Source organism: Pelophylax lessonae (genome assembly GCF_965119305.1).
Source record: "Pelophylax lessonae genome assembly, chromosome: 11".
In the NCBI taxonomy this organism is placed as follows: Eukaryota; Metazoa; Chordata; class Amphibia; order Anura; family Ranidae; genus Pelophylax; species Pelophylax lessonae.
Genome location: NC_138778.1, coordinates 70,421,548 through 70,445,738, shown reverse-complemented (window position 1 = coordinate 70,445,738; position 24,191 = coordinate 70,421,548). Strand labels below are relative to the sequence as shown.

At 42.3% G+C, this 24,191-nt stretch overlaps 1 protein-coding gene across 1 annotated transcript in view; it reads right to left on the bottom strand.

The window, feature by feature from the left end:
- CNTNAP1 (contactin associated protein 1) overlaps positions 1-24,191 on the bottom strand; it is a 261,388-nt gene that overhangs the window by 48,183 nt on the left and 189,014 nt on the right. Inside the window, exons 20-21 of the mRNA XM_082271239.1 lie at positions 21,314-21,444; positions 1,693-1,786 (exon numbers count right to left, since the gene is read on the bottom strand). Coding sequence (XP_082127365.1) covers positions 1,693-1,786; positions 21,314-21,444 — 225 coding nt within the window. The remainder of the gene's footprint in view (positions 1-1,692; positions 1,787-21,313; positions 21,445-24,191) is intronic.

The window sequence follows — 24,191 nt, the reverse complement described above, 5'->3', positions numbered from 1 at the left end:
ACTGTGTGTCTATATATATCTATATATATAGATATATATCTATATATATATATATATATATTGAATCAGCTATACCTTTCTGACTACCCACCTAAGATAGAGAGAAGGTCCCCCTTTTGTCACCAAAACAGTACTGACCTATTGAGGCATGGATGCAACTAGACCTCTGAATATATGTCCTTTTAACTGGCACCAGACCGTTAGTAGCAGATCAAGTCCTGTAGGTTTAGCAGTGGGACCTCCATGAATCTGATTTATTTTTCCAGCACATCCCAGAGATGCTCAATTGGAATAAGATATAGAGAATTTGGAGCTGGGTGGATTATCCTGCAGGGTGCATTATCCTGCTAAAAAATGCCAAAGCCATCAGGGAATACGGTTTCCCTGAAGGGTGTATTTGGTCAGCAACAATGTGCTCTGTTGTCCAGTTCTGATGTTCATGTGCCCACTGTAGACGCCTTTGGCTGTGGGCACAAGTCTGCATGGGCACCCTGATCGGTCTGCGGCTACGCAGCCCCATACACATCAACCTCAGGATCAACATGTCTACTTGCTGCCTAATTTAGCCTACGGACTTTCAGATGACATTGCAATATGAGAATCAAGGGTATTCACTTATAATCAGTCAGTGGTACAAAAGTTATGGCTGATTAGTGTATATACAAACACACACACTGAAAAGTCACTGTACATGACTAGGGCTTTTTAGTGCACAATACAATACTTAAATAGACATGTACACTGTGTATGAATGTTAACCTCCTATCTCCACTCTTTTCATGAGCTTTGTTTCTCATCTCTAATTACCATCTCTTCTGAGCTTGTCTCTGCTCGCCTCCTCTTCTGAGCTTGTCTCCCATCTCTTCTGAGCTCATCCTCCATTTCTACTAATTATCTCTTCTGAGTTTGTTTCCCATCTCTGCTCATCATCTTTTCTGAGCTCATCACCCATCTCTGCTAATAATCTCCTCTGAGTTTGTCTCATTTCTGCTCATCATCTCTTCTGAGCTTGTTTCCAATCTATGTTCTCCTGGTGTTCTGCCTACCTTTTCTTCGTTGTCTTCAACCTCTGTGCCACATATCTACAGAACACCTCTTAAATTCTGGCACCTTGTATACTTTTTTTTTTTTTAAACGTCATCAACATAATCTGTACTTGATATGAGAGCATAAAATGATCTGTATTTAGAGAATACAATACTTGAGATGTCCACAATCTCATGGTTTGTATAGCAGTGTTGCCTTGACTATAGACTTAACAACATGTTACACCTGTCATAGATTTCATACACTTCCCAATCCATCTTGTGCCTGGGTGAGTACATCTTTGGTATTTATGATTAGTTCTAGATAATAACTCTGCAAAGCTATTAACTGAACAGATGGAATCTCCTTCATATTGTTACAAATATTCAGAGCTTTAAATATTATATTGCAATAACAGAAGTGCTGGGAGCATTCTGATCAGCTGTAAGCTGAAAATGTGAAATGAAAGCAGAGTAAATAAAATCCAAGTGTGGTTGCTAATTATTTTTATTTGTTATTATTCTGTAACTTACTAACCAACAATAATATATATATAAATGTATTAACACATGGCTAGGACTGAATTCATACAGCCTTGGCTGGAAAAAAATAGAAATATATAACCTCAAGACATTCAGAGACAAAGTTTTGTATTTAAGAACTCACCTACCACCCTTCCCAGGTAAAGAGCTTTCGGTGAATCAAACTTGGGGTCTTCCCATAGGTAGAACTGTTTCTCTACTAAGTCATAATAGTCCACCTGCAATGAACACAGTACATACATTTTACTTAGCTGGCACTCCACATTAGTTCCTTGATGTGGTCTATGAATGATTGCTTAAAGGAATTTTCCACTATCAAAATGTGTAAAACTGCTTTTGTGGGTTAAATAAAGTTTCTCTAAAGAAGTCCTTTGAGAAAATTATAAGAACAAATGACACAGTGCCTGCCTTTTAGGCCCATAACGTTCAGGTCTATTAACATGTGACTTTTACAGGTTCTTTTCAAACAAGAGAGGTGACTGAGATTTGAATTACCCGAGTGAATATTACTACTATTACTTGCTTTTCTCATTGCTTTACTGAACATAACCAGGCATATCAGTTGCTTTCTTACTTTAAGAAAAAAATATAATTACAAAAATATACTGTAAATTATCAAAATTAATATTTTAATCAGGTGGATTGAGTCTATACTTACATGGTTGGTAAGGTTGAACAAAGACATCAGTCCACCCAGTTCAACCTGAGTGTGTCTGTGTTGATGTAATTACCATTTTCAATATCCCCAAATGTTTTTTTTTACTTATGTACACTCGCTGACACCACCAACTGTGGAAAAGAGTTCTACCTCCTTACAGCTCTAACAGTAAAGAACCCCTTATGCAGTTTAACCGCTTCCATACAGAGCAGTTAGACACCCTTCCTGCCCAGACCAATTTTCAGCTTTCAGCACTCTCACACTTTGAATGACAATTGCTCAGTCATGCTACACTGTAACCAAACAAAATTGTTATCATTTTTTTCACACAAATAGAGCTTTCTTTTGGTGGTATTTGATCACAACTGGGCTTTTTTTTTTTCCGTGATATATGCAAAAAAAGAGCAAAAATTTTGAAAAAAAAACTTTTTTTTAGTTTCAATTATAAAATTTTGCAAAAAATTAATTTTTCTTCATACATTTGGGCCAAAATGTATACTGCTACATGTCTCTGGTAAAATTAACCCAAATTAGTGTATATTATTTAGTCTGTGTGAAAGTTATTGAGTCTAGAAGCTATGGTACCAATTACTGAAAATTGATCACACCAGATGTACTGACTGCCTATCTCCTTTCTTGAGGCCCTGAAATGTCAGGACAGTACAAATACCGCCCAATTTACCCCTTTTTGTAAAGTAGACAGTCCAAGGTATTTAGTAAGAGGCATGGTGGGTTTTTTGAAGTTGTAATTTTTTCCCACAATTCTTGGGAAAATGAAGAAAAATTTTTTTTTCTTTTTTTTCCCACAAAGTTGTCAATTTATAAGCTATTTCTAACACATAGCATGTACACAGCAAAAATTACACCCAAAAATACATTCTGCTACTCCTTCCGAGTATGGTGATACCACATGTGTGAGACTTTTACACAGCCTGGCCACAAAAAGAGACTCCACGTCCAAGAAGCACCTTCAGGCGTTCTAGGAGCATAAATACACATAAAACTTTCTTACTACCTATCACACTTTTCAAGGCCCTAGAGCACCAATACAATGGAAAAGTCCACAAAATGACCCCATTTTGGAAAGCAAACACTCCAACGTATATTCTATGAGGCATTATGGGTCGTTTGAACGTGTCATTTTTTTCCACAAGTTTTTGGAAAATGTGGGAAACAAATGAAAACCTTTTTTTTTTTACACAAAGTTGTCAATTTATAGGATATTTCTAACACATAGCATGTAAATAGCAAAAATTACACCCCAAAATACATTCTGCCACTCCTCCTGAGTATGGCAATACCACATGTGTGAGACTTTTTCACAGCCTAGCCATATAGAGGGGCCTAACATCCAAGGAGCATCATCATGCATCCTAGCCACTTGCCTAGGCCTATTTTTGACATTTGGTGTTTACAAGCTAAAATCAGTTGTTTTGCTAGAAAACTGCTTAGAACCCCCAAACATTATATATATTTTTTTTAGCAGAGACCCTAGAGAATAAAATGGAGATTATTGCAATATTTTTTATCACACCGTATTTGCGCAGCGGTCTTCCAAACGCAATTTTTTTGGAAAAAATTCACTTTTTTTTAATTAAAAAATAAGAAACCAGTAAAGTTAGCCCAATTTTTTTCCATAATGTGAAAGATAATGTTATGCCGAGTAAATAGATACCCAACATGTCATGTTTCAAATTGCGCACGCTCACAGAATGGCGACAAACTTTGGTACTTAAAAATCCCCATAGGCGACAATTTAAAAATTTCTACAGGTTGCCATCTTTGAGTTACAGAGGAGGTCTAGGGCTCAAATTATTCCCCTTGCTCTAACGATCGCGGTGATACCTCACATGTGTGGTTTGAACACCGTTTACATATGTGGGCGGGGTTTCTGTATGCGTTCGCTTCTGCGCGCGAGCTCACGGGGACAGGGCGCTTTAATTTTTTTTTTTTTTTTTACTATTTATTTTATTTATTATTTTTACACCGTTTTAAAAAAAAAATTGATCATTTTTATTTCTATTAAAAGGAATGTAAACATTCCTCGTAATAGAAATAGGCACGACAGGACCTCTTTTTTGTGAGATCTGGGGTCAAAAAGTCCTCAGATCTCACAAGTACACTAAAAGATAGAAAAAAAAAAAAATTATTATATTAAATGAAAAAAAAAAAAAAGGACCTTTAAACCGGTTGCTAGGCAACAACATTTTCCATAGCTCTGGTCCTCCAAGACCATAGAGTCAAGTGAGGGCAAGCTTGCCCTCACTCGACATCCTGTCTGTGAGGATCTGGGACCGTATCGTTTTCCCCGCTGCCGGCGGGTCCGGTAAGCGGGGAAAAGGACCGGAACGCGGCGGGAGAGGGGGGGGGCGCCTCTTCCGCCATCCCGGAAGGGTGATCCCACGGCGAATCCGCCGCTGGGACCACCCTTATCGGAAAGCCAACCGTCCACCGTTTAAAAAAATACCAGGGTTATGCCAGCTATCTGCTGCCATAACACCGGTATTTAGGTTTAAACGGAGGACGTATATAAACCTTTTTGGACTTGGACATGGTGGCTGTATGAAGGGTGACAGGTACTCGGGTACTTTGTTGGGCAGGTGACAGGTACTCTGGTACTGATGAGCAGGTGGCAGGTACTCGGGTACTCCGATAGGCAGGTGACAGGTACTCGGGTACTCTGATGGGCAGGTGACAGGCAGGTGATAGGTACTGATGAGTAGTACTGATACTGATAGGTGATACTGTACTGATGGGTACTGATGATCAGTACTGATACGTGATAGGTACTGATGAGTACTGATGAGTAGTGATGGGTACTGATGAGCAGGCGGCAAGTACTCGGGTACTTCAGGCGTCAGGTACTCTGATGAGCAGGTGGAAGGTACTCGGGTACTCTGATGGGTAGGTGACAGGTACTCGGGTACTCTGATGACGGGTACTCCGTTGACAGGTACTCAAAGTACCCGAGTACCTGTCATCAGAGTACCCGAGTACCTGTCATCAGAGTACCTGAGTACCCGTCATCAGAGTACCCGAGTACCTGTCATCAGAGTACCCGTCATCAGAGTACCCGAGTACCCGTCATCAGAGTACCCGAGTACCCGTCATCAGAGTACCTGCGTACCTGTCATCAGAGTACCCGAGTACCTGTCATCAGAGTACCCGAGTACCTGTCATCAGAGTCTCCGAGTACCTGTCATCAGAGTACCCGAGTACCTATCATCAGAGTACCCGAGTACCTGTCACCAGCCCATCAGAGTACCCGAGTACCTGTCATCTGAGTACCTGATGGGCTGGTGACAGGTACTCGGGTACTTTGATGGGCTAGTGACAGGTGCTCTTTATTGGGGGTGGGGGGGCAATCAGTGTGTTTGGGGTGCACTGTACTTGGTAACTAGCTGTTACCACACTCTCTTCCTCACACAGGATCAGTGTGTGAGGAGGAGAACACGGTGACAGCTAGTTACCGTGTTCTCTGTTGACATTTGTTACCGGCTGTGATTGGACACAGCCGGTCACGTGGTAAAGAGCCAATTTCATTGGCTCTTTACCTAGATCGGGGATCGACTCTGTCCGAGGGACGAGCCTCGTCCCCGATCGCTGCTCTGCGCGCCCCCGGGGGCGCGCATTGCAGAGAGAACGAGCGGCTCGTGCTGGAGCCGCTCATGTGATCGGCTGTGATTGACACAGCCGATCACATAGTAAACAGCCAATTTCTATTGGCTGTTTACCTTGATCAGGGATGGGCTCAGTCCGAGGGACGAGCCTCACCCCCGATCGCCGCGCTGCGCGCCCCCGGGGGCGCGTAGTAGAGGGGAGATCCGGGCGACGTCATATGACGGCGGCCCGGAGCCTTACAACCACTTTGCCGACGTCATATTACATGACTCGGTATGGAAGTGGTTAACATTGAAATGCTTCTTGTCTAACTTCCTTGTGAAAAAATAGTTTCCTCCCAAAGATACAGTCACCATTTAAAGATTTGTAAATTGTTATCATATCCCTTCTTAAAGTGATTAGAAAGCCTAAACATTTTGCATTCCTTGCATTAAGGTAAAACATGTTTAGACATTAGTATCCCCCCCACTCCCCTTTTAATTACCTGAGCCCCCATTCGATCCAGTGCTGTCCCCATCTGCAGCTATTCTCTTCCCTCACTTCCTATTCTCCCCTTGCTGTCAATCAAAGTCAGTGACAAGGGAGCGGGGGGGGGGGGTTATGGAAGAGTCCAGCTGTTGTGTCAATAGACATAGACAGCGAGACATGGGAGTGAGCTTGCGCAAGTGCCCCCATAGAAATCAACTTTAAATGGGAGCACTCACTAGAGGGGAGGAGCGGGGGGGGGGTTATGGAAGAGTTCAGCTGTTGTGTCAATAGACAGACAGCGAGACATGGGAGTGAGCTTGCGCAAGTGCCCCCATAGAAATCAACTTTAAATGGGAGAACTCACTAGAGGGGAGGAGCGGGGGGGGGGTTATGGAAGAGTCCAGCTGTTCTGTCAATAGACATAGACAGCGAGACATGGGAGTGAGCTTACGCAAGTGCCCCCATAGAAATCAACTTTAAATGGGAGCACTCACTAGAGGGGAGGAGCCAGGAACCCTGACAGGGGACCCGAAAAGAGGAGGTTTTGGGCCATTCCGTGAAATTCCATTGTGCTGAGGAGGTAAGTATAAACCTTTTTGCTATTTGAAAATTACATTTACAACCACATGTAATGCCTCTTTTACAGGCAGTTTAGGTTTAATGTTTGTAGTTGTTCCTCATGACTAAGGTCCTCCAGCCCCCTTTTAAGTTTTGCTTCCCTTCTCTGGACTTTTTCTATTTCAAGGACATCCTTCCTGAGGACTGGTGGTGGAAAGTGAACAACATACAATACTATTGTAAGATGTGGCAGCACCAGTGTTTTGTAAAGTGGTAGAGTGATAGTTTTTTAGAACTCTGATAGTATAAGCTACCCGCTATATTTCCTGATTTTGTTCCTGCCCACCTTGGAAAGTGGTGTGCTTGCACTCACCTTTAGGTGTTTGTGCTTCTCATTATGCTGTGTCTATTGTAATATAAAATCAAACAAGTAGCATAGGACTGCCTTGTAAACCTTGGAACTAATATGAGGAGCACTTGCTAAATATTGTTTGAGAGATACAATAAACGTTTTAATGATTTCAAGTGGACCTGAACTTAAAGGCAGCCCTATGGCTGTATTTCTGAAGTCTTTTTAAAAGTACTGTGCCTCTGACAACTGTGCAGCTCACTGTTCTCTTTGCCGGAGAGAAACCTTCAGTGCAAGGATCTCCCTGCTAATGCTTCCTTCCTTCTGTAGATCTGTGCTTCATCCACCTCTCCTGCTGCTTCTTAAATATCCCTGCATCAGCCATCAGGAAGGCAGCTGTGACATGAGGAAGCAAAGCCCCTGCCTCTACCAAGGTGGCCAACTCCACAAAGAGACAGGTATTGATTTGCTAAAATTGGAGGTTGCAAAATCTGGTGCAACTCTGCACAGTAGCCAATCAGCTTCTAATATCAACTTTTTCAATTAAGCTTTGACAAAAAAAAAAAACCTGGAAGCAGATTCCTATGCAGAGCTGCACCATATTTTGCACTCTCCGGTTTTAGTAAATCAACCCCACAATGCACAACAAGGCATAGTAGGTCAGTAATAGGAGGAAAATCAGTTACCGAGAGCCTATAAACAATACTGGTAACTAGTCCTTTTTCCACTTCTTGCCTTTATTAAGCACTTGTTCCACAGTTCAAGTCCTCTCTATCTCTTCAGCATCTACCAGAATTTGACTTATGAGTTTTGGATTGACTGTCCAAGTTTAATTACAGGATGTTTTTTTGTGTATATAGATCTTGCAATAATGTAACGCCCGAATTCATGGGTATTGATCCTTTATAAAAAAGGAAAAAATGTTACGCGCTATGGATACATGGTGAATAAATGGTTACTAAGCTGCTGCCCCCACTGAGACTACAACCAAGGTAGAGTCTGCAAATATTTTTTTTCAAAGAGTGGGTATGGCGCTGCTTATAGTGTACATCCCTTTAAATGTGCTTGTAATTAGTGTGTTGAGTGAAATATTCCACTGTGCAAATTAGCAATCAAACGTGTTGAAAACTTCATATACAATTCCAGGACCTTATTAATAAACACATTTGTAAACCAGTGACTTAATCAAACTATACTCGCTCAATAAAAATAAGAAGCGGCGCTCAATCCTAATAGTGTAATCATGAATAATCATATGGTAAATAATGTGACATGAAAACAACTAAACATGCATTGAATAAATGAGCAAAATATAGCATTGAAAATAATCAATCATATGAGAGTGAAATAATGAAATAGATGCAAAATCCAGTGTTAAGTAAACATAAAAAAGTCCTTTCAATGAAAAAGTCCTTTTCAATATTAAACAAAAGTGTCCATAAAGTACAAAAAAGTGAATTAGTAGTAACGTTGTTTGATGAAATCCACCACCAAGCAGCAACACTTAGCAATCGCTTCTTACCAGACAGCATAGACCATAAATTAAAATAGTCATAAAAGCACAAAATAACCTGGCATCCGAGATAGGCGGTGGCTGCTCAGCAGCAGCTCCAAATGGATCGGGAATAAAAAAAAAAAAAAAAAGAACAAGCATAGTGAAGTCTTCTAACATTTAAATCATTTTATTAAAAATATATAAAAAGTACCTTTGATTAGTTGTAAACAGGCACAAATGAGTAAAAAAATCAACAGACTGTCAGCTCTTGAGAAGGGAACACCATGAGTGACGGCTAAGCAAGTGGGATTTCTTCAGTAACAGCCAATCCCAATGCGTTTCCTCATCAGTGACATCTTCACAGGGGCAGGCTGAATGTCAGAAGTGTGTGAAAACCACCAATGCACCACAAGATATACTTGAAAATCAATAAAAAAATTCTCTTTCTTTTCGTACATCACGGGACACAGAACCATAAATCATAACATATTGGTTATATAACCACCTACAAGCAAAGGACACTGGCAACCAATCAGAAAGGATGTCCCCCTATATCACCCCTCCCACATAGGAAGTACCTCAGTTTTTTCACCAGTGTCTAAAGGTGATGGTCACGGTGGTAAAGTCTGTCCACATTTTTCTTTAAAGAAGAAAGAAGATATGCTATATACCCCAATCAAAGATCACTGAATCTAAGGGAAGAAAGGGCGTGCACCGCGAACGAGGTAGTTGCGGACCCTATGCCATACGGATGCGCTGCATGTTGATTTTATGTGAGTACATGTCCATTTTGGATTCTAAATAAAAGTTTTAAAGGCAATCCTGCACTATCGGAGGCTTCTGGTTTTCCCCTTTCTCTTATACCCGGGAATTGTACTGGAGCTCTCTCCCTGATGCTTTAACCCCTATATGTACTGAAGCAAGGAGTGGATACGAGTGGTAATAGGAAGGATAGGACCGAACCAGGTTGCCGGTGTATGGGAGCGATCCCTGTTATCGACCCGCCATTTACCCCTGTAGGGGTACGGACATCCGGTAAGCACAGGACCCCAGGAGTAGGGGAGCACCTTATCTTCCGACCACTCATTGCACTCCCGGCTACATAGAGAAAAAAAGAGCACATTATTCCATCTCTTTATGGACTATAGATTTTTAGGACTTCTGTACCAGCTCTGATTGCACGATTTTTGTACAATTTTGAAAATACACTGAACTTGCTTTTTGACCATTTGAGTTTATATGGTCCTCACCTTTATAATTTATATAGTTTTTTGCAGGGCTGCACTTATTTATTTATTAGTTTTAATACTGTCACCAGTGTGGGATGCACACAGTTCACTCACTTATTTATTTCCATTGTTTATGAGTATGCATTTGCACTTTATCGAATAGATGGTTATGACAATTCGGTATACACTCTATATAGTTTGATTAGTGCATTATATTTATATTTCTTCTAGCACTTTTGCACATCAACACTTTATATCACCACTATTTATTATTATTATCTTTTTATGCCTTTATATCTATATTTATATTTATATGTATATTTATGTTGATTTTCTACAAGCATATAAGGCAGTGAACACATTTATTATTTATTTATTGAATTTGCTATAGGATATTAGCACACAGTGTCAATCTTATACACACACTACACACGCATTGTGTTTTTACATTCCTTTATTTATACCGTCTTTATTCCCACATACATTCTATGTGCATTTACATTGGTTGAACCTGGTCTTAGACTATAGCAGCCTAACCCAGATTTCCCATTAACCTACTTTCCCGGCAGCACTGAATCTAAGGGGTTAGCTTTCAGATCCATCTAAAACAGTCAATGGACTAAAAAGATGGTACCTGAGCCTCGGGAAGCAGATACGAGGTTTGGCCTGTAATGTCCTATTTAGAGGCTGGACACTGGGATCCCAACCCTTGGAATACCAAACCCCAGGGTGCTATACAGGTCCAAGGCCATGGCCCCTCTAAAACAAGGGGACCCAGTCCTTGAAGGTCACCAAGTCAAAGCTTGTCATGATGGGTGAAGATTGGATTCCTGTTTCAATTAGAATCCTGCGGCAGGGCTGGTAAGTCCAATTTAAAATATATACACATACAGCAAGCCTTAAGGGTAAACCTGCTGGCATGATTGCAGATCGTAAATAGTTTATGCACTGTTCCCTTTAAAATATAACAGAGACCGAGTGCCATGTGAGTCTCTGCATGAGACTATGGATGTTAAGCCTAGGCAAAATACAGCTTGTTAAGCATTATTTCTTTGTTTAATTTTCTGACACACTGTTTTCACCCTGTGCTGATCAGCTGAAAGGTATCAGCTGTGACAAACCAATGTGTGCATGAGACTGGGATGTTAGGCTATGCAAAATACATTTTGTTGAAAGCTCTGGCCTTTCCTCAGGGATTAAATGTGCCAATTGTATCAATTTAATATTATTTATATTGATCATATGAGGTTGTGCAGTTGTGGGATTGATGCAAAGTTTGTTTAAGCATTATTTCTTTGCCTATTGTTATCACACTGTTTTTTTTTTTTTTTTTTTTTCCTAGACTGATCACCTGAAAGGTATCAGCTGTGACAACCTAAGCTGCTCTCACCCCATGTGGTTGCTGTTTTCCCCTTGGCGCATAAGCGCCTGCATGTTTGTTTCCTCCCTTGATAGCATGTCTGTGGCGAAGACCCATTCGCGCGCAAGAATCTTAGCCTTCTAAAACAGGCTTATGCCGCATGGAGGGCATGTTTAAACGCAATTGGCGTGCACGTGGAGGCCACATACCATGCCGCGCATGCGCAGTACAGCATAAAAGGGCGCGATTTAGAATGAACTGCTTCCAATGCGCTAGCTTCTGTCAGAGGCTGAAGGGGACACATAGCAGCAGCAGCTGGGTTGCTTGAGTCACTATGAGTGTATGTTACTGGCACAAATAGGTCCTGTATATTGGGATAATTAGTGATGTGTCCGATAAGCTGTATAAGCTTGGCACATGCCTGGAGTACACTAAAGTTAGTACCTCACGTTTGTCTTGCTATAAAGCAATGTCTGCTCGTAAAAGGGCTGGGGGGGGCACAGTTGGAAGAGGCACTGTGATGCCACCATCAGGCCTTGAAGGTCCTAGCTGTGCTTCTTCTGTGTCTACTCCCCCTGAAGAGCCAGAGGCGACTAGCCAATCTGAGCCATTACGGTTGTCAGGCATAGTAGCTACTCCAGGTGCTTCTGCTGCAACCTACATCATTAAGGATAATTTGGCTTCAGCATTAGCCAGCCTTGAGGGTAGGATTGCTGTTATGATTGAAGCATCACATAGAGGGAGGAAATGGGATAGACCCCCCTCACCTGAGCCACCCCCTGAATCAGTTCAGGATTGGGAAGAGGATGTAGAAAAAGTAGCTGATGATGACCCTATGGAAGGTCAAGCTGAGATTTCCACATCTGGGGAGTCAGGGTCAGAGGAGTCTCAGCCTCTCAAACCAAGAGATTGTTAGTTCAGTCTCTTACTGAAATGGTCCGGTTTAGATACAAATTTCCTCCCTTAGGGAGGGCTGAAGTCTCTTTTTCCTCTAGGCTCATTGCGCCCTCCTCCATAGTCCTCGGACAATTCCCATACATCCGCTCTTGGAGCAAGAAGTTTATATTGATTGGGACCATCCTGATAGGATTTTTGTTCCTCCTAAAAGGTTTTCACTATTGTATCCTATGGAGGAAAAGTTTACTAAGAAATGGAATATACCCACTGTGATTGCTGCCATTTCTTCGGTTAACAAGAGTTTAACTTGCCCTGTGGATAATGCCCAGGTTTTTAAAGATCCAGCAGATAAGTTGGAATCTTTATTGAAAGCCTTCTTTGCAGTTGTAGGATCTGCGATACAACCAGCAGTAGCTGCCATAGGAGTTTTTCAGTTCCTAAAAGACTGTATGAAACGAGTGTCCAAGACAGTTCCTTTTCAAAGAGAGTCTGTAGAAGATCTGTCAGATCTACCTCGCACTTTGTTTCGCAGTGGATGCTCTTACGAACTCCATAAAGCAAATGTCACGGGTTGCTCTGATGACAGTGCATATGCGCAGAATCCTTTGGTTAAAGAGCTAGTCTGCGGAATTACCATGTAAAAGGTTACTGGCTAGCTTCCCTTTTCAGGGAGAATGCCTTTTTGGTGACTATCTTGATAAGTATATCCAAAAGATCTTTGGGGAGAAAACATCCTTCTTTTAAGATCCCCAGGACTCATACTAACAGTGCTTCTAATTCCAGAAGGTGGCGATGGCCTCAGCAATCTGGGTACGGAACCAAGCCTTCAGGGCAGGGTCAGAAAAAGCCCTGGGCCCAGAGATCAGCCAAATCTTCCTCTAAGCCTACTCTGTGAAGGGGCACTGGTTCTCGAAGGTTTGAGTGGAAACTATGCAAGACAACTGGATTATCTCCACCATCTGGCAGGGGTACAAACTGGAATTTTGGGTGTTCCCGCATCCATGGTTTGTAATGTCAAGTATAAAAAGGTCTCTCTTTCTGGCGTTGGACCAGCTGAGGGCTCAAAGAGCAATAATGGAGGTTCCAGGGAATGAAAGGTTCGGGGGTTTTTACTCAAACTTGTTCATAATCCCCAAACCAATTGGAGATGTGAGATCTATTCTGGATCTCAAAGCTCTAAATCATTGTCGTACTTTCCATATGAACATTCGTACTTTCCATATGGAGTCAATTCGTTCAGTCATAGCCTCCATGCAATGAAAAGAATTTCTAGCATCCATAGACATCAAGGATGCATATCTCCATGTCCCTATATTCCAGGCTCATCAAAGGTTTCTATGCTTTGCAATAGAAAACTGTAATTTTCAGTTTGTGGCCCTGCCCTTCGGGTTTGCCACAGCTCCAAGAGTGTTCACAAAGATCCTAGCTCCAGTATTGGATGTTTTAAGGTCCTGAGGGATATCTGTAATAGGATATCTGGATGATCGATTACTTATAGATCGATCGACTTCAGCTCTAAGCCGGAATGTCCTCCAGATAGTACGGTTCCTAAAAAGTCTGGGTTGGATACTGAACTAGGCAAAGTCAGCATTACAGCCAGTCCAGCGTCTGGAATATCTAGGTCTTCTTGTGGACACAGTATAGGCAAAGATATTCTTGCCAACAAGAAAGGTCACAGACCTGAAGGATCTGGTTCGGTCTGTAGTAAGGCTGAGATAGCCTTCTATAGTTCTTTGCATGAAGTTATTGGGGAAGATGGTGTTCGCATTCAAGGCAATTCCCTATGCTCAATTCCATGCCAGACCCTTACAGAACAAAATTCTGTCTACATGGACCGGATGGGTTCAGTCTCTGGACTTGGTCCATGTCTCTGGTACCAAGAGTACATCAGAGTCTGAATTGGTGGTTGATGACCAGAAATCTGGATAAGGGTATATCCTTTCTTCCAGTAACCTGGAAGGTGGTGACTATAGATGCCAATCTCTCCGGCTGGGGAGCAGTTCTGGAGGAAGCCACTGTTCAGTAGAAATGGTCTTGGGTGGAGAGAGGTCTCATCATCAACATTCTGGAAATCCAACCAGTCAGTCTAGCTTTGAAATACTGGATGCCCAGACTTCGGGGTCACCCTGTCAGGGTGCAATACGACAATGCCAAGGCCGAGGCTTATATCACAAAGAGTCAGTCAGCCCAGAAAGAGGTGGATATCATCCTATCCTGGGCAGAGAAGCTTGTGTCATGCCTGACAGCAGTTTTTATTTGAGGAATAGAGAACTGGCAGGCGGATTTTCTGAGCCGTCAACAGATGTTTTCAGGGGAATGGTCCTTACATCCCGAGATTTTTCAATCAATCTGCCTATGCTGGGGGGTCTCAGACGTAGATCTGTTGGCATCCAGATTCAACAACAAGTTGAAGAGAATTGTGTCCAGAACCAGGGATGCACTCGCAGTCGGAGTAGATGCTTTAGTGACTCCTTGGGAGGAGTATTCCCTGATTTATGCCTTTCCTCCAGTGCAGCTGTTACCGTGTCTGTTGAGCAGGATCCAGCTAGAGGGGAAACCAGTAATATTGGTAGCTCCGGCATGGCTGAGGAGGGTTTGGTATACTTAAATCCAAAGGTTGGTAGTGACAACGCCTTGGGCCTTTCCATTGCATCCGGACCTACTCTCTCAAGGACTGATTTTTACAGTCTCTAAATTTGACGACTTGGCTATTGAAGCCTTAATCTTGAATTACCTGGTCCTTCGTTACCTGGTGTAAAGTCAAGAAATGACATCCCCGCAAATATATCATCGGGAGAACTCTGGCTTTCCTTCAAGCAGGAGTAGATATGAAATCAGCCTTGAGCACTATTAAACTGCAAATTTTGGCCTTATCGGTTTCTTCCAAGAACCGATCGCTTCCCATTCATTGGTTCAGATCTTCGTCCAGGGAATGTTATGTTTGCTTCCACCTGTGAAGCCACCATTATGTCCTTAGGACTTAAATTTGGTTCTGGCAGTTTTACAAATACAGCCTTTTGAACCTGGGGTCGGTTCCCCTGGTTCTTCTGACCAGGAAACTGGTCTTTTTGATTGCAATATCTTTGGCTAGAAGAGTATCGTAACTAGCAGCTCTTTCTTGTAAAGAGCCATTCTTGGTTTTTCATCAAGATAGGGGGATTCTATGTCCACACCCAGGTTTTTTGCCCAAGGTGGTGTCCGCCTTTCATTTGAATCAGTACATTATACTATCTTCCTTTTTTTCCAGATCCTCACTCAGAGGAGGAAAAGTTATTGCATTCTCTTGATGTAATGCGTGCACTTAAGTTTTACTTGGAAAGATTAGTTCTGATTCATGAGACCGAAAGCTTGTTTGTGCTGCCAGAAGGGCCCAGGAAGGGGTTGGCAGCATCTAAGTCTACGATTTCTTATTGGATTTGCCAAGTTATTACCCAGGCAACTGATTTAGAAGGGAAGGTTCCACCTTTTCCTGTAAAGGTACATTCTACCAGAGGAGTAGGTGCCTCTTGGGAATCTGCATTTGGCCGCAGTGTTCTGCAGGCAGCGGTGTACCACTTTTTGTGGTCCGATGGCGGGATTTTTTTGTTGTCCCCGTCACCTCAGATGCATTGCTTTGGGACATCCCATATGTTATGATTTATGGCTCTGTGTTCCGTGATGTAAGAAAAGAAGAATGTATTTTTTAATACAGACTTACCTGTAAAATCCATTTCTTGAAGTACATCATGAGGTCCCTGTCCTCTTCTATGGGGCATTTATCGCTTGCTACAACACTGAGGTACTTCCTGTGTGAGAGGGGTTATGTAGGGTGACATCCTTTCTGATTAGTTAGCACTGTTATTCACCCATAGGTGGCTATACAACCCATATGTTATGATTTATGGCTCTGTGTCCCATGATGTACTCCAAGAAATGGATTTTACAGGTAAGTCTGTATTAAAAAAATCTATTTTTTTTTTTTTTTTTGCCATATGCCACTTTATGGACTTTCTTTATATAGTACTAAAGCACTTGTCACTTTTCACGGATGTTAAGGAATATTTAAAGCACAGCACGGTCACTTTATTGTATAATATGCAGCAAGTATAGTTTGATTAAGTCAGTGGTTTACAAATTGGTTTATTAATAAGGTCCTGCAATTGTTTAAGAAGTTTTTGACACGTTTGATTGCTAATTTGCAAAGTGGAAAATTTCACCCAGCAGAGTAATTACAAGCACATTTAAGGGAATATACACTATAAGCAGCGCCATACCCACGCCTCTGAAAAAATGATTGATCCTTTATAAATGAAAAGGGTTGATGTACTGTACATGCTTCTAAAAATGTACAAGAAAATGGCACAAAAATGTAATCAAACTGCTCTATTAAAAATAGGCCCCATAACTGCAACATTCTCATTTAATGTAAAATATTCAGTAGCCGGCCTTGAAAACCTAACAATGTTTATAGTGCAAAGAGTTTATAGTGTCTTTGTGTCAACTATATATCCCTCAGGGTTTCAAGACCTTTCTGAAATTACAGAAAGAATTTAATCACCCTCCCACCTTTCTATTGTATTGCTATCAACTCTGCCATTCCATAGAGGTGACATTTGGATTGTTAAGTACTCCTCTTCTGATTTCCCCCCTTACTGTGGAGACCTGACACAATAACATTTATTTCTAAATATTAATTTAAACTTATGGCAGACTTTAACCCTATATTCCTCATTGATCAAAATAAATGGTCCTCCTTAGATCTGCGTGTCACAGATTCAGACTGGTCTGAGTTTAGAGATACATAAAAAGTAATTTCTTCTAAAGACAGGATAGTTTAACTGAAGATTTTCTCACGGCTGCCTGGTTACATAACATGGGCCTAAACCCTACTGCCGAAGGCTTTTGAGGCTGTGGTGATATTGCTGATTTCATGCATTGCTTTTGGTCTTGCCCATTTGGCCAAACATTTTGGTTGGAGGTTAATACCTTTAACCACTTAAGCCCCAGCCCTATTTCGGACACTTTTTGTTTACAAGTTAAAATCAGTATTTTTTCCTAGAAAACTACTTAGAACCCCCAAACATTATATATATATTTTTAGCAAAGACTCTGGAGAATAAAACGTCGGTCATTGCAATATTTTTTGTCATGCAGTATTTGCGCAGCGGTCTTTAAAACGCCATTTTTTTTGAAAATTTTTGAAAAATCACATTTCACTGCATGCATGTAAAAAATAATAAACAGTAAAGTTAGCCCCTTTTTTTTGTATATTGTGAAAGATGAGGTCACGCCGAGTAAATATATACCCAACATGTTAGGTTTAAAATTGCGCACACCCGTGGGATGGCGACAAACTACGGTCAATAGAGATCTCAATAGGCGACGATTTAAATTTTTTTAATGGTTACCAGTTTAGAGTTATAGTGTAGCTCTTTTTTTTTAATTATTGCTCACGCTCTAGCGATTGCGGCGATACCTCACATGTGTGGTTTAAACAGCAATTTCATTCGCGGCTCGACTTCCGTATATATTTTTTTTCGTGCGCGAGCTAACAGTGACGGGGGCGGCTAAAATGTATTTTTTTCCTATTTATTTTATTTTTTTTAACTTTATTACAAGTTTTTTAAAGAAAAAAAAAATCTGATCACTTTTATTGCTGTCACAAGCAATGTAAACATCCTTTGTGACACCAATATGCAGTGACAGGTACTCTTTATGGAGGGATCGAGGGTCTAAAAGACCCTAGACCCCTCCACTACACTTCCATGTATGCAAAACACCGAAAACTGCGTTTTTGCATACAGACGTTTTTTTAAATCTGCCGCCTTTTGCAGCAGAGTAACCCGGAAGTGACGTCATGGACGCCGCCTCCGGGTTACGTCATCGGAGACCCGATCTAAGCCATTTCCAGCTTTGATCGGAACTCCATCCAGCCGGCGGACGCGCCGGCTGGGTGCTCGGGGCTCCCGGTGGGACGGGAGCCCCGAGCAAAGTTGCGGAAGGCAGCGGGAGGGGGGGACGTCCCTTCCCCCTCACCCGGGTAACGACCGAGCGGCTCCTGAGCCGCATCAGTCGTTACCGACGGAAAGCCAACCGTCGGCTGTTAACCACCATACCGGGATGGTGCCTCTAGCTAGAGGCATCATCCCGGTATACCCCCGCAAAGTCTGCTGACGTAGATCTACGTCAGTTTGCGTTAAGTGGTTAAAGTGGAAGGAAAGCGTAATACTTAAATTCTCCTCTGCAATCATTAATGAAAGCCAAGTTACGCCTTATGCCTCAAAATGAGTCTAAGAGCAGCCAGTGGGCATGGTTACTTAAAGCTAGTGGCATCACTTCTAGGAAGTTACCCAGTTCCTATATAGCCAGGGGGAGTATACAGGATGGGAGGAGCTAATCATAGGTTCCTGGGAGGTCCAGTGTACATATAAAGTATAAATTCCTCCTTGCAGTGTGTGTCATGTTTTGGTGGCACTGCAGTGAGCATTACAGCCATACAATGACTGCTCCCTCACTCTCAGCTCTAAACCAAAACAAGACTTGGAAGAGAAGAGCTGCTGCACAGTCTGCAGAAAGCTGGGAGCAGTGGCGGAGCCAGAGGGTTAGCTGGGGTGTCAATTGACACCCCAGAAAAAGTCCCTGCCACCCCTGTTGCCACCCCGATCCAGGCTGGCAGCGGAGGAATCACAGGCAGTGGTGGGATGGGATCAGCCGGTTCGCAGAACCGGCTGATCCCTCTAAGCTGGCGGCCAGGGTCAGGGAGCAGCAGAACAGTGCGTCCCGAAGCCGAGCCCGCCCATTCTGTGACAATAGCGAATGAAAATTCGCTATTGTCACATGGATCCTCCTCCGGCCAATCAGGGAGCGGGTCCTCCCGCTTCCTGATTGGCCGAATGGCAAATGCCGTGCCATTGGTCGAGGAGGCGCCGGCGGGAGGACTGAGAAGATGCAGGGAGCCGCGGACCGATGATAAGCTGCTGTGATGACCGTCCGTCCGTGAGGTAAGTAAGCCGGTCTCATGGGGGGGGGAACGACGCTGGCACTCTGCAATGATTGCGGGCAAATGCTGTGGCACTCTGCAATAATCATTGGGGGCAAGGCTGTCTTACTCTGCAATAATCATTGGGGGCATTGCTGTCTCACTCTGCAATAATCATTGGGGGCATTGCTGTCTCACTCTGCAATAATCATTGGGGGCATTGCTGTGGAACTCTGCAATAATCATTGGGGGCAAGGCTGTCTCACTGCAATAATCATTGGGGGCATTGCTGTCTCACTGCAATAATCATTGGGGGCATTGCTGTCTCACTCTGCAATAATCATTGGGGGCATTGCTGTCTCACTCTGCAATAATCATTGGGGGCATTGCTGTCTCACTCTGCAATAATCATTGGGGGCATTGCTGTCTCACTCTGCAATAATCATTGGGGGCATTGCTGTCTCACTGCAATAATCATTGGGGGCATTGCTGTCTCACTCTGCAATAATCATTGGGGGCAAGGCTGTCTTACTCTGCAATAATCATTGGGGGCAAGGCTGTGGCACTCTGCAATAATCATTGGGGGCATTGCTGTGGCACTCTGCAATAATCATTGGGGGCATTGCTGTGGCACTCTGCAATAATCATTGGGGGCAAACCTGTATCCTGTCTGTATCCTCTGATCGCCACCTGTATCCTGTCTGTATCCTCTGATCACCACCACCTGTATCCTGTCTTTACTAGTAATGGCAGCGATCATTAGAGGGACTGCGACATTGCGGTGGACGAATCTGACACTAAATTACACTTTGTATATTGACCCCCCAAAATAATACCTAGCCACCCCTTTGCCACCCCTGTTTTAAAAGTCTAGCTCCGCCACTGGCTGGGAGGGATGGGGTGGTGCTGGGCAGGACAGGGGCGGGTTTACTAAATGCTAGGCTGGATCTCTCACACCAAGACTGAAAACTGTTTCAGGAAGTGCCAAATTCAGCTCGGCAAGCAAACCATTGTTGGTGAAGAACAGAAAGCAGCCGATTATCTGGCTCAGATTAGATTTGCTAAGCTAGACAATCGTCTAGCCTGAAAATGAATAATATCAAAGGTAAAAATATTAAAAATACTAATTATGGGCAAATGTTCAATCCTGACTGGAATTCCACTTTAATTTTTAGTGTTAGGTCTCCACAATATATTACACCCCAAGAACTAATTATTAGGTACGTGTTCAGTGATCTCTCCATGTCTAAATATGCTAAACAGTAGCTACATACAGTATCTTGTATTTTTACACAAAAAACAAAAAGAATTCTGCTGTCCTGGAAGGGGATGTCTGCACCTACACTTAACCAGTTGTAAAGGCAGAAGGTTTCTTTTACCTTCTGCATGCAGCTCCTCTCACAGCTCCCTTTAAATACATACCTGTGCCCAATCTAAATCGCTCTCTTGCTCCTCATTGGCTCAGAGCCATTGGCACACTCTGCTGTCCATCAAAGCCAGTAAAGAGAGATCAGGGGGTGGGGCTGAGCCCCGCTCTGTGTGTCTTATGGACATACAGGGCAGGGCTGGGGAGTGAGCATGCACGAGTGCCCCCATAGCAAGTGGCTTGCTGTTGGGGGCACCCAATGGGGGGAGACAGGAACCAGGAGCATCAGAGTGGTGCCCGAGAAGAGGAGGATCGGGGATGCTCTGTGCAAAATTATTGCACAAAGCAGGTAAGTATAACATGTTTGTTATTTTAATTAAAAAAAAGAAAAAAGGAAAAAAAACCTTTTCAATCACTTTACCACCTGGCTAAAACAGATTAATGATAGTCTCCCCCCGTATAAGCTAACCTTTCAACTTAGGAAGAAACCGAAGTTGTTTGATAAAATATGGTACAAATGGATTTGCAGTCCACTTACACTAACATTTCTAGGATGTTAGAATTTGTATATTTCTGGCCAAAACTGTGGACCTATTTCTAACCTGAACTGTTGTACCCATTGCACTTGTAATTTTTCGATTACTGCTGTAAGTTATGGAGACATGAGAGATGATTTGTAGTTGTTTTTCCCTTTTTTTTGTATAATTTTTCTATGAAAACCAGTAGAAAGTACATCTTTAAAACAAAAGATATGTTCAGCAATACATTTCTAATACATAGTATTACCTGCATGTAAAGTGTACGATAATCCCTCGTGACATTAACCCTGTGTGGTCTGCCATCCGTCAGGTTTCTCTTGCTTAGCTGAAAGATATTTGGACTCTTGCTCCTCAGTTGATAATTTAACTGTAAGGTTCCTACCACAACAGATAATGGAAGAAAAGAGTTAACCGACTTACCATGGTAAAGGGAAAGCATAGTACATTCCTAGAGGGAACAGTGCTGTGAAAAAGTTTTTTCCCCCTTCCCAATATTTTTCAAATTATTATTTTTTGGGGATATTTGTCACACTTAAATTATTCAGATGATTCTGATGATTCAATGATTCAGATCATCAAACAAATTTTAATATTACATAAAGATAACATGAATAAATACAAAATGCAGTTTTTAAATGATGACTTAATTTACTAAGGGAAAAAACCTGTAAAACCTGCCTGGCCGTATGTGAAAAAGTAATTGCCCTCTAAACCTTATACCTGGTTGTGCCACCCTTGGTGGCAGCAACTGCAATCAAGCATTTGCGATAACTGGCAATAGGTCTTTCACATTGCTGTAGAGTAATTTAGGCCCACTCTTCATTGCAAAATTTTTTTAATTCAGCCACATTGGAGGATTTTTGAGCATGAATGGCCTGTTTAAGGTCAAGCCACAGGATCTCAATCTGATTTAAGTCTGCACCTAACTTTGTTTTTTTTGAGCCATTCAGAAGTGGACTTGCTGGTGTGTTTGGGATCATTGTCCTGCTGCATAACCAAAGTGCGCTTAAGCTTGAGGTCATGAACTGATGGCCGGACATTCTTCTTCAAGATTGTGTGCTAGAGCACAGCATTCATGGTTTCATGCATTATGGCAAATTGTCCAGGTCCTGAAGCTGCATAGCAGCACAAGACCATCACAATACCACCATCACCACATTTGACTGGTAGTATAATGTTCTTTTTATAAAATGCTGTGTTCGTTTTACGACAGATGTTACGGGACAGACACCTTCCAAAAAGTTCAACCTTTGTCTCATCAAGTCCACAGAATATTTGCCCAAAAGTCTTGGAGGTAACCAAGATGTTTTTTTTTGGCAAATGTGATACGATTATTTGTGTTCTTTTTGGTCAGTAATGGCTTTAACCTTGGAACTCTTCCATGATTGCCATTTTTGCCCAGTCTCTTTCTTATTAAAATTAAATTATAATTGGGTTAAATTATGAACATCAACCTTAACTTAGGCAAGTCAGGCCAGCAGTTCCATGGATGAGTCATCGTTCTACTCTTGGAGTAATTTTTCCCAGGAGGCCGGCCACTCCTGGGAAGGTTAACCACTGTTCCAAGTCTTCTCCATTTGTGGATAGTGGCTTTCACTGTGGTTTGCTGGAGTCCCAAAGCCTTAGAAATGGCTTTGTAACCGTTTCCAGACTGATATGTTAATTACTTTGTTTCTCATCTGTTCTTGAAATTCTTTAGATTGATGCATGATGTGTTGCTTTTTGAGATCTTTTAGCATGCTTCACTTTAACCACTTGCCGACCGCCCACAGTATATTTACTGCGGCAGTCAGTACTACATCGCTCGCCCAGGAGCCTGCAGGGGGCTAGCGCGCGCCGCCAGAGGCGCGCTCCCGCCCCGCTCATTCCTGCACATCCCCGCGCGTGTGACCAGCGGACCCGATGTCCGCCGGTCACTCGCGATCTCCCGGTGCAGAGGGAGAAAGGCAGGCGGCTGATGTAAACACAGCCGTCTGTCATTCTCCCTGGTGTAACTGCAGAGATCATACTATCCTGCTATGTAGGATTGTATGTCTCTGTGGTTACATGAAAAGCCATGCCCCCCCACAGTTAGAAGCACGCCCCTAGGGACACATTTAATCCCTGCATCTCTAATAAAGTTAACCCCTTCCTTGCCAGTGTCATTTTTACAGTAACAGTGCATATGTATAGCACTGATTACTGTAGTAATGTCACTGGAACCCCCAAAAGTGTCAAAAATGTCAGTCAAGGGTCCGATCTGTCCGCCGCAATGTCGCAGTCCCGCAAAAAAAAATCGCAGATCACCGCCATTACTCGTTAAAAAAAACAAAACAATAAAAATGACCTAAATCTTTCCCTTAGTTAGTAAACGCAATAACTTTTGCGCAAACCAATCAAAATACGCTTATTGCGATTTTTTTTATCAAAAATATGTAGCAGAAAACAAATTGGCCTAAAATGTTAAAATATTTAGATTTTTACATTTTTTGGGGGGGAATTTCATATAAAAAAATGTGAAAAATATTGTTATTTTTTCAAAATTTTTGCTCTTTTTTTGTTTATAGCGCAAAAAATACAGCGTCGCATGACCACGCAATTGTCCGGTAAAGTCACGCAGTGCCGATTTGCAAAATAGGGCCTGGTCAGGAAGGAGGTAAAATCTTCCGGGGCTGAAGTGGTTAAAGCTTCAATTTAAGTGATTTATTGATTCAACAGGCCAGATAGTAATCAAGCCTGGGTGTGGCAAGTGAAAATAACGCAGCTGTCAAAAAATGTGGTTAATCACAGTTCATTCATGATTTAGCAAGTATTGATTGTTCTCAAACCATTTTTGACATTCACATTTTTTAGGGACCCATTCACACCATTTAGGTCTGCCATGAGGTCTTAAATGTATGCGTTATTCATGTGTCAACAAGCGTTGTGTCAAGGCAGCCTATTCATTTACACGCACCATTTTCTCCAGTGCAGCATGCCATAATACATGGAAGTGTTTTACCACACATTGTGGTGTGCTGCCAGTTTATTATTGTCTAGTTCCTGATGGTGAGTTGCCACAGGAAGCAAGAGGGAATATCTACAAAGTGAGGAGAACTCCTTCTTAGACAGCTGTCATCAGAACAGCTGTTTCCATTGGAAGATTT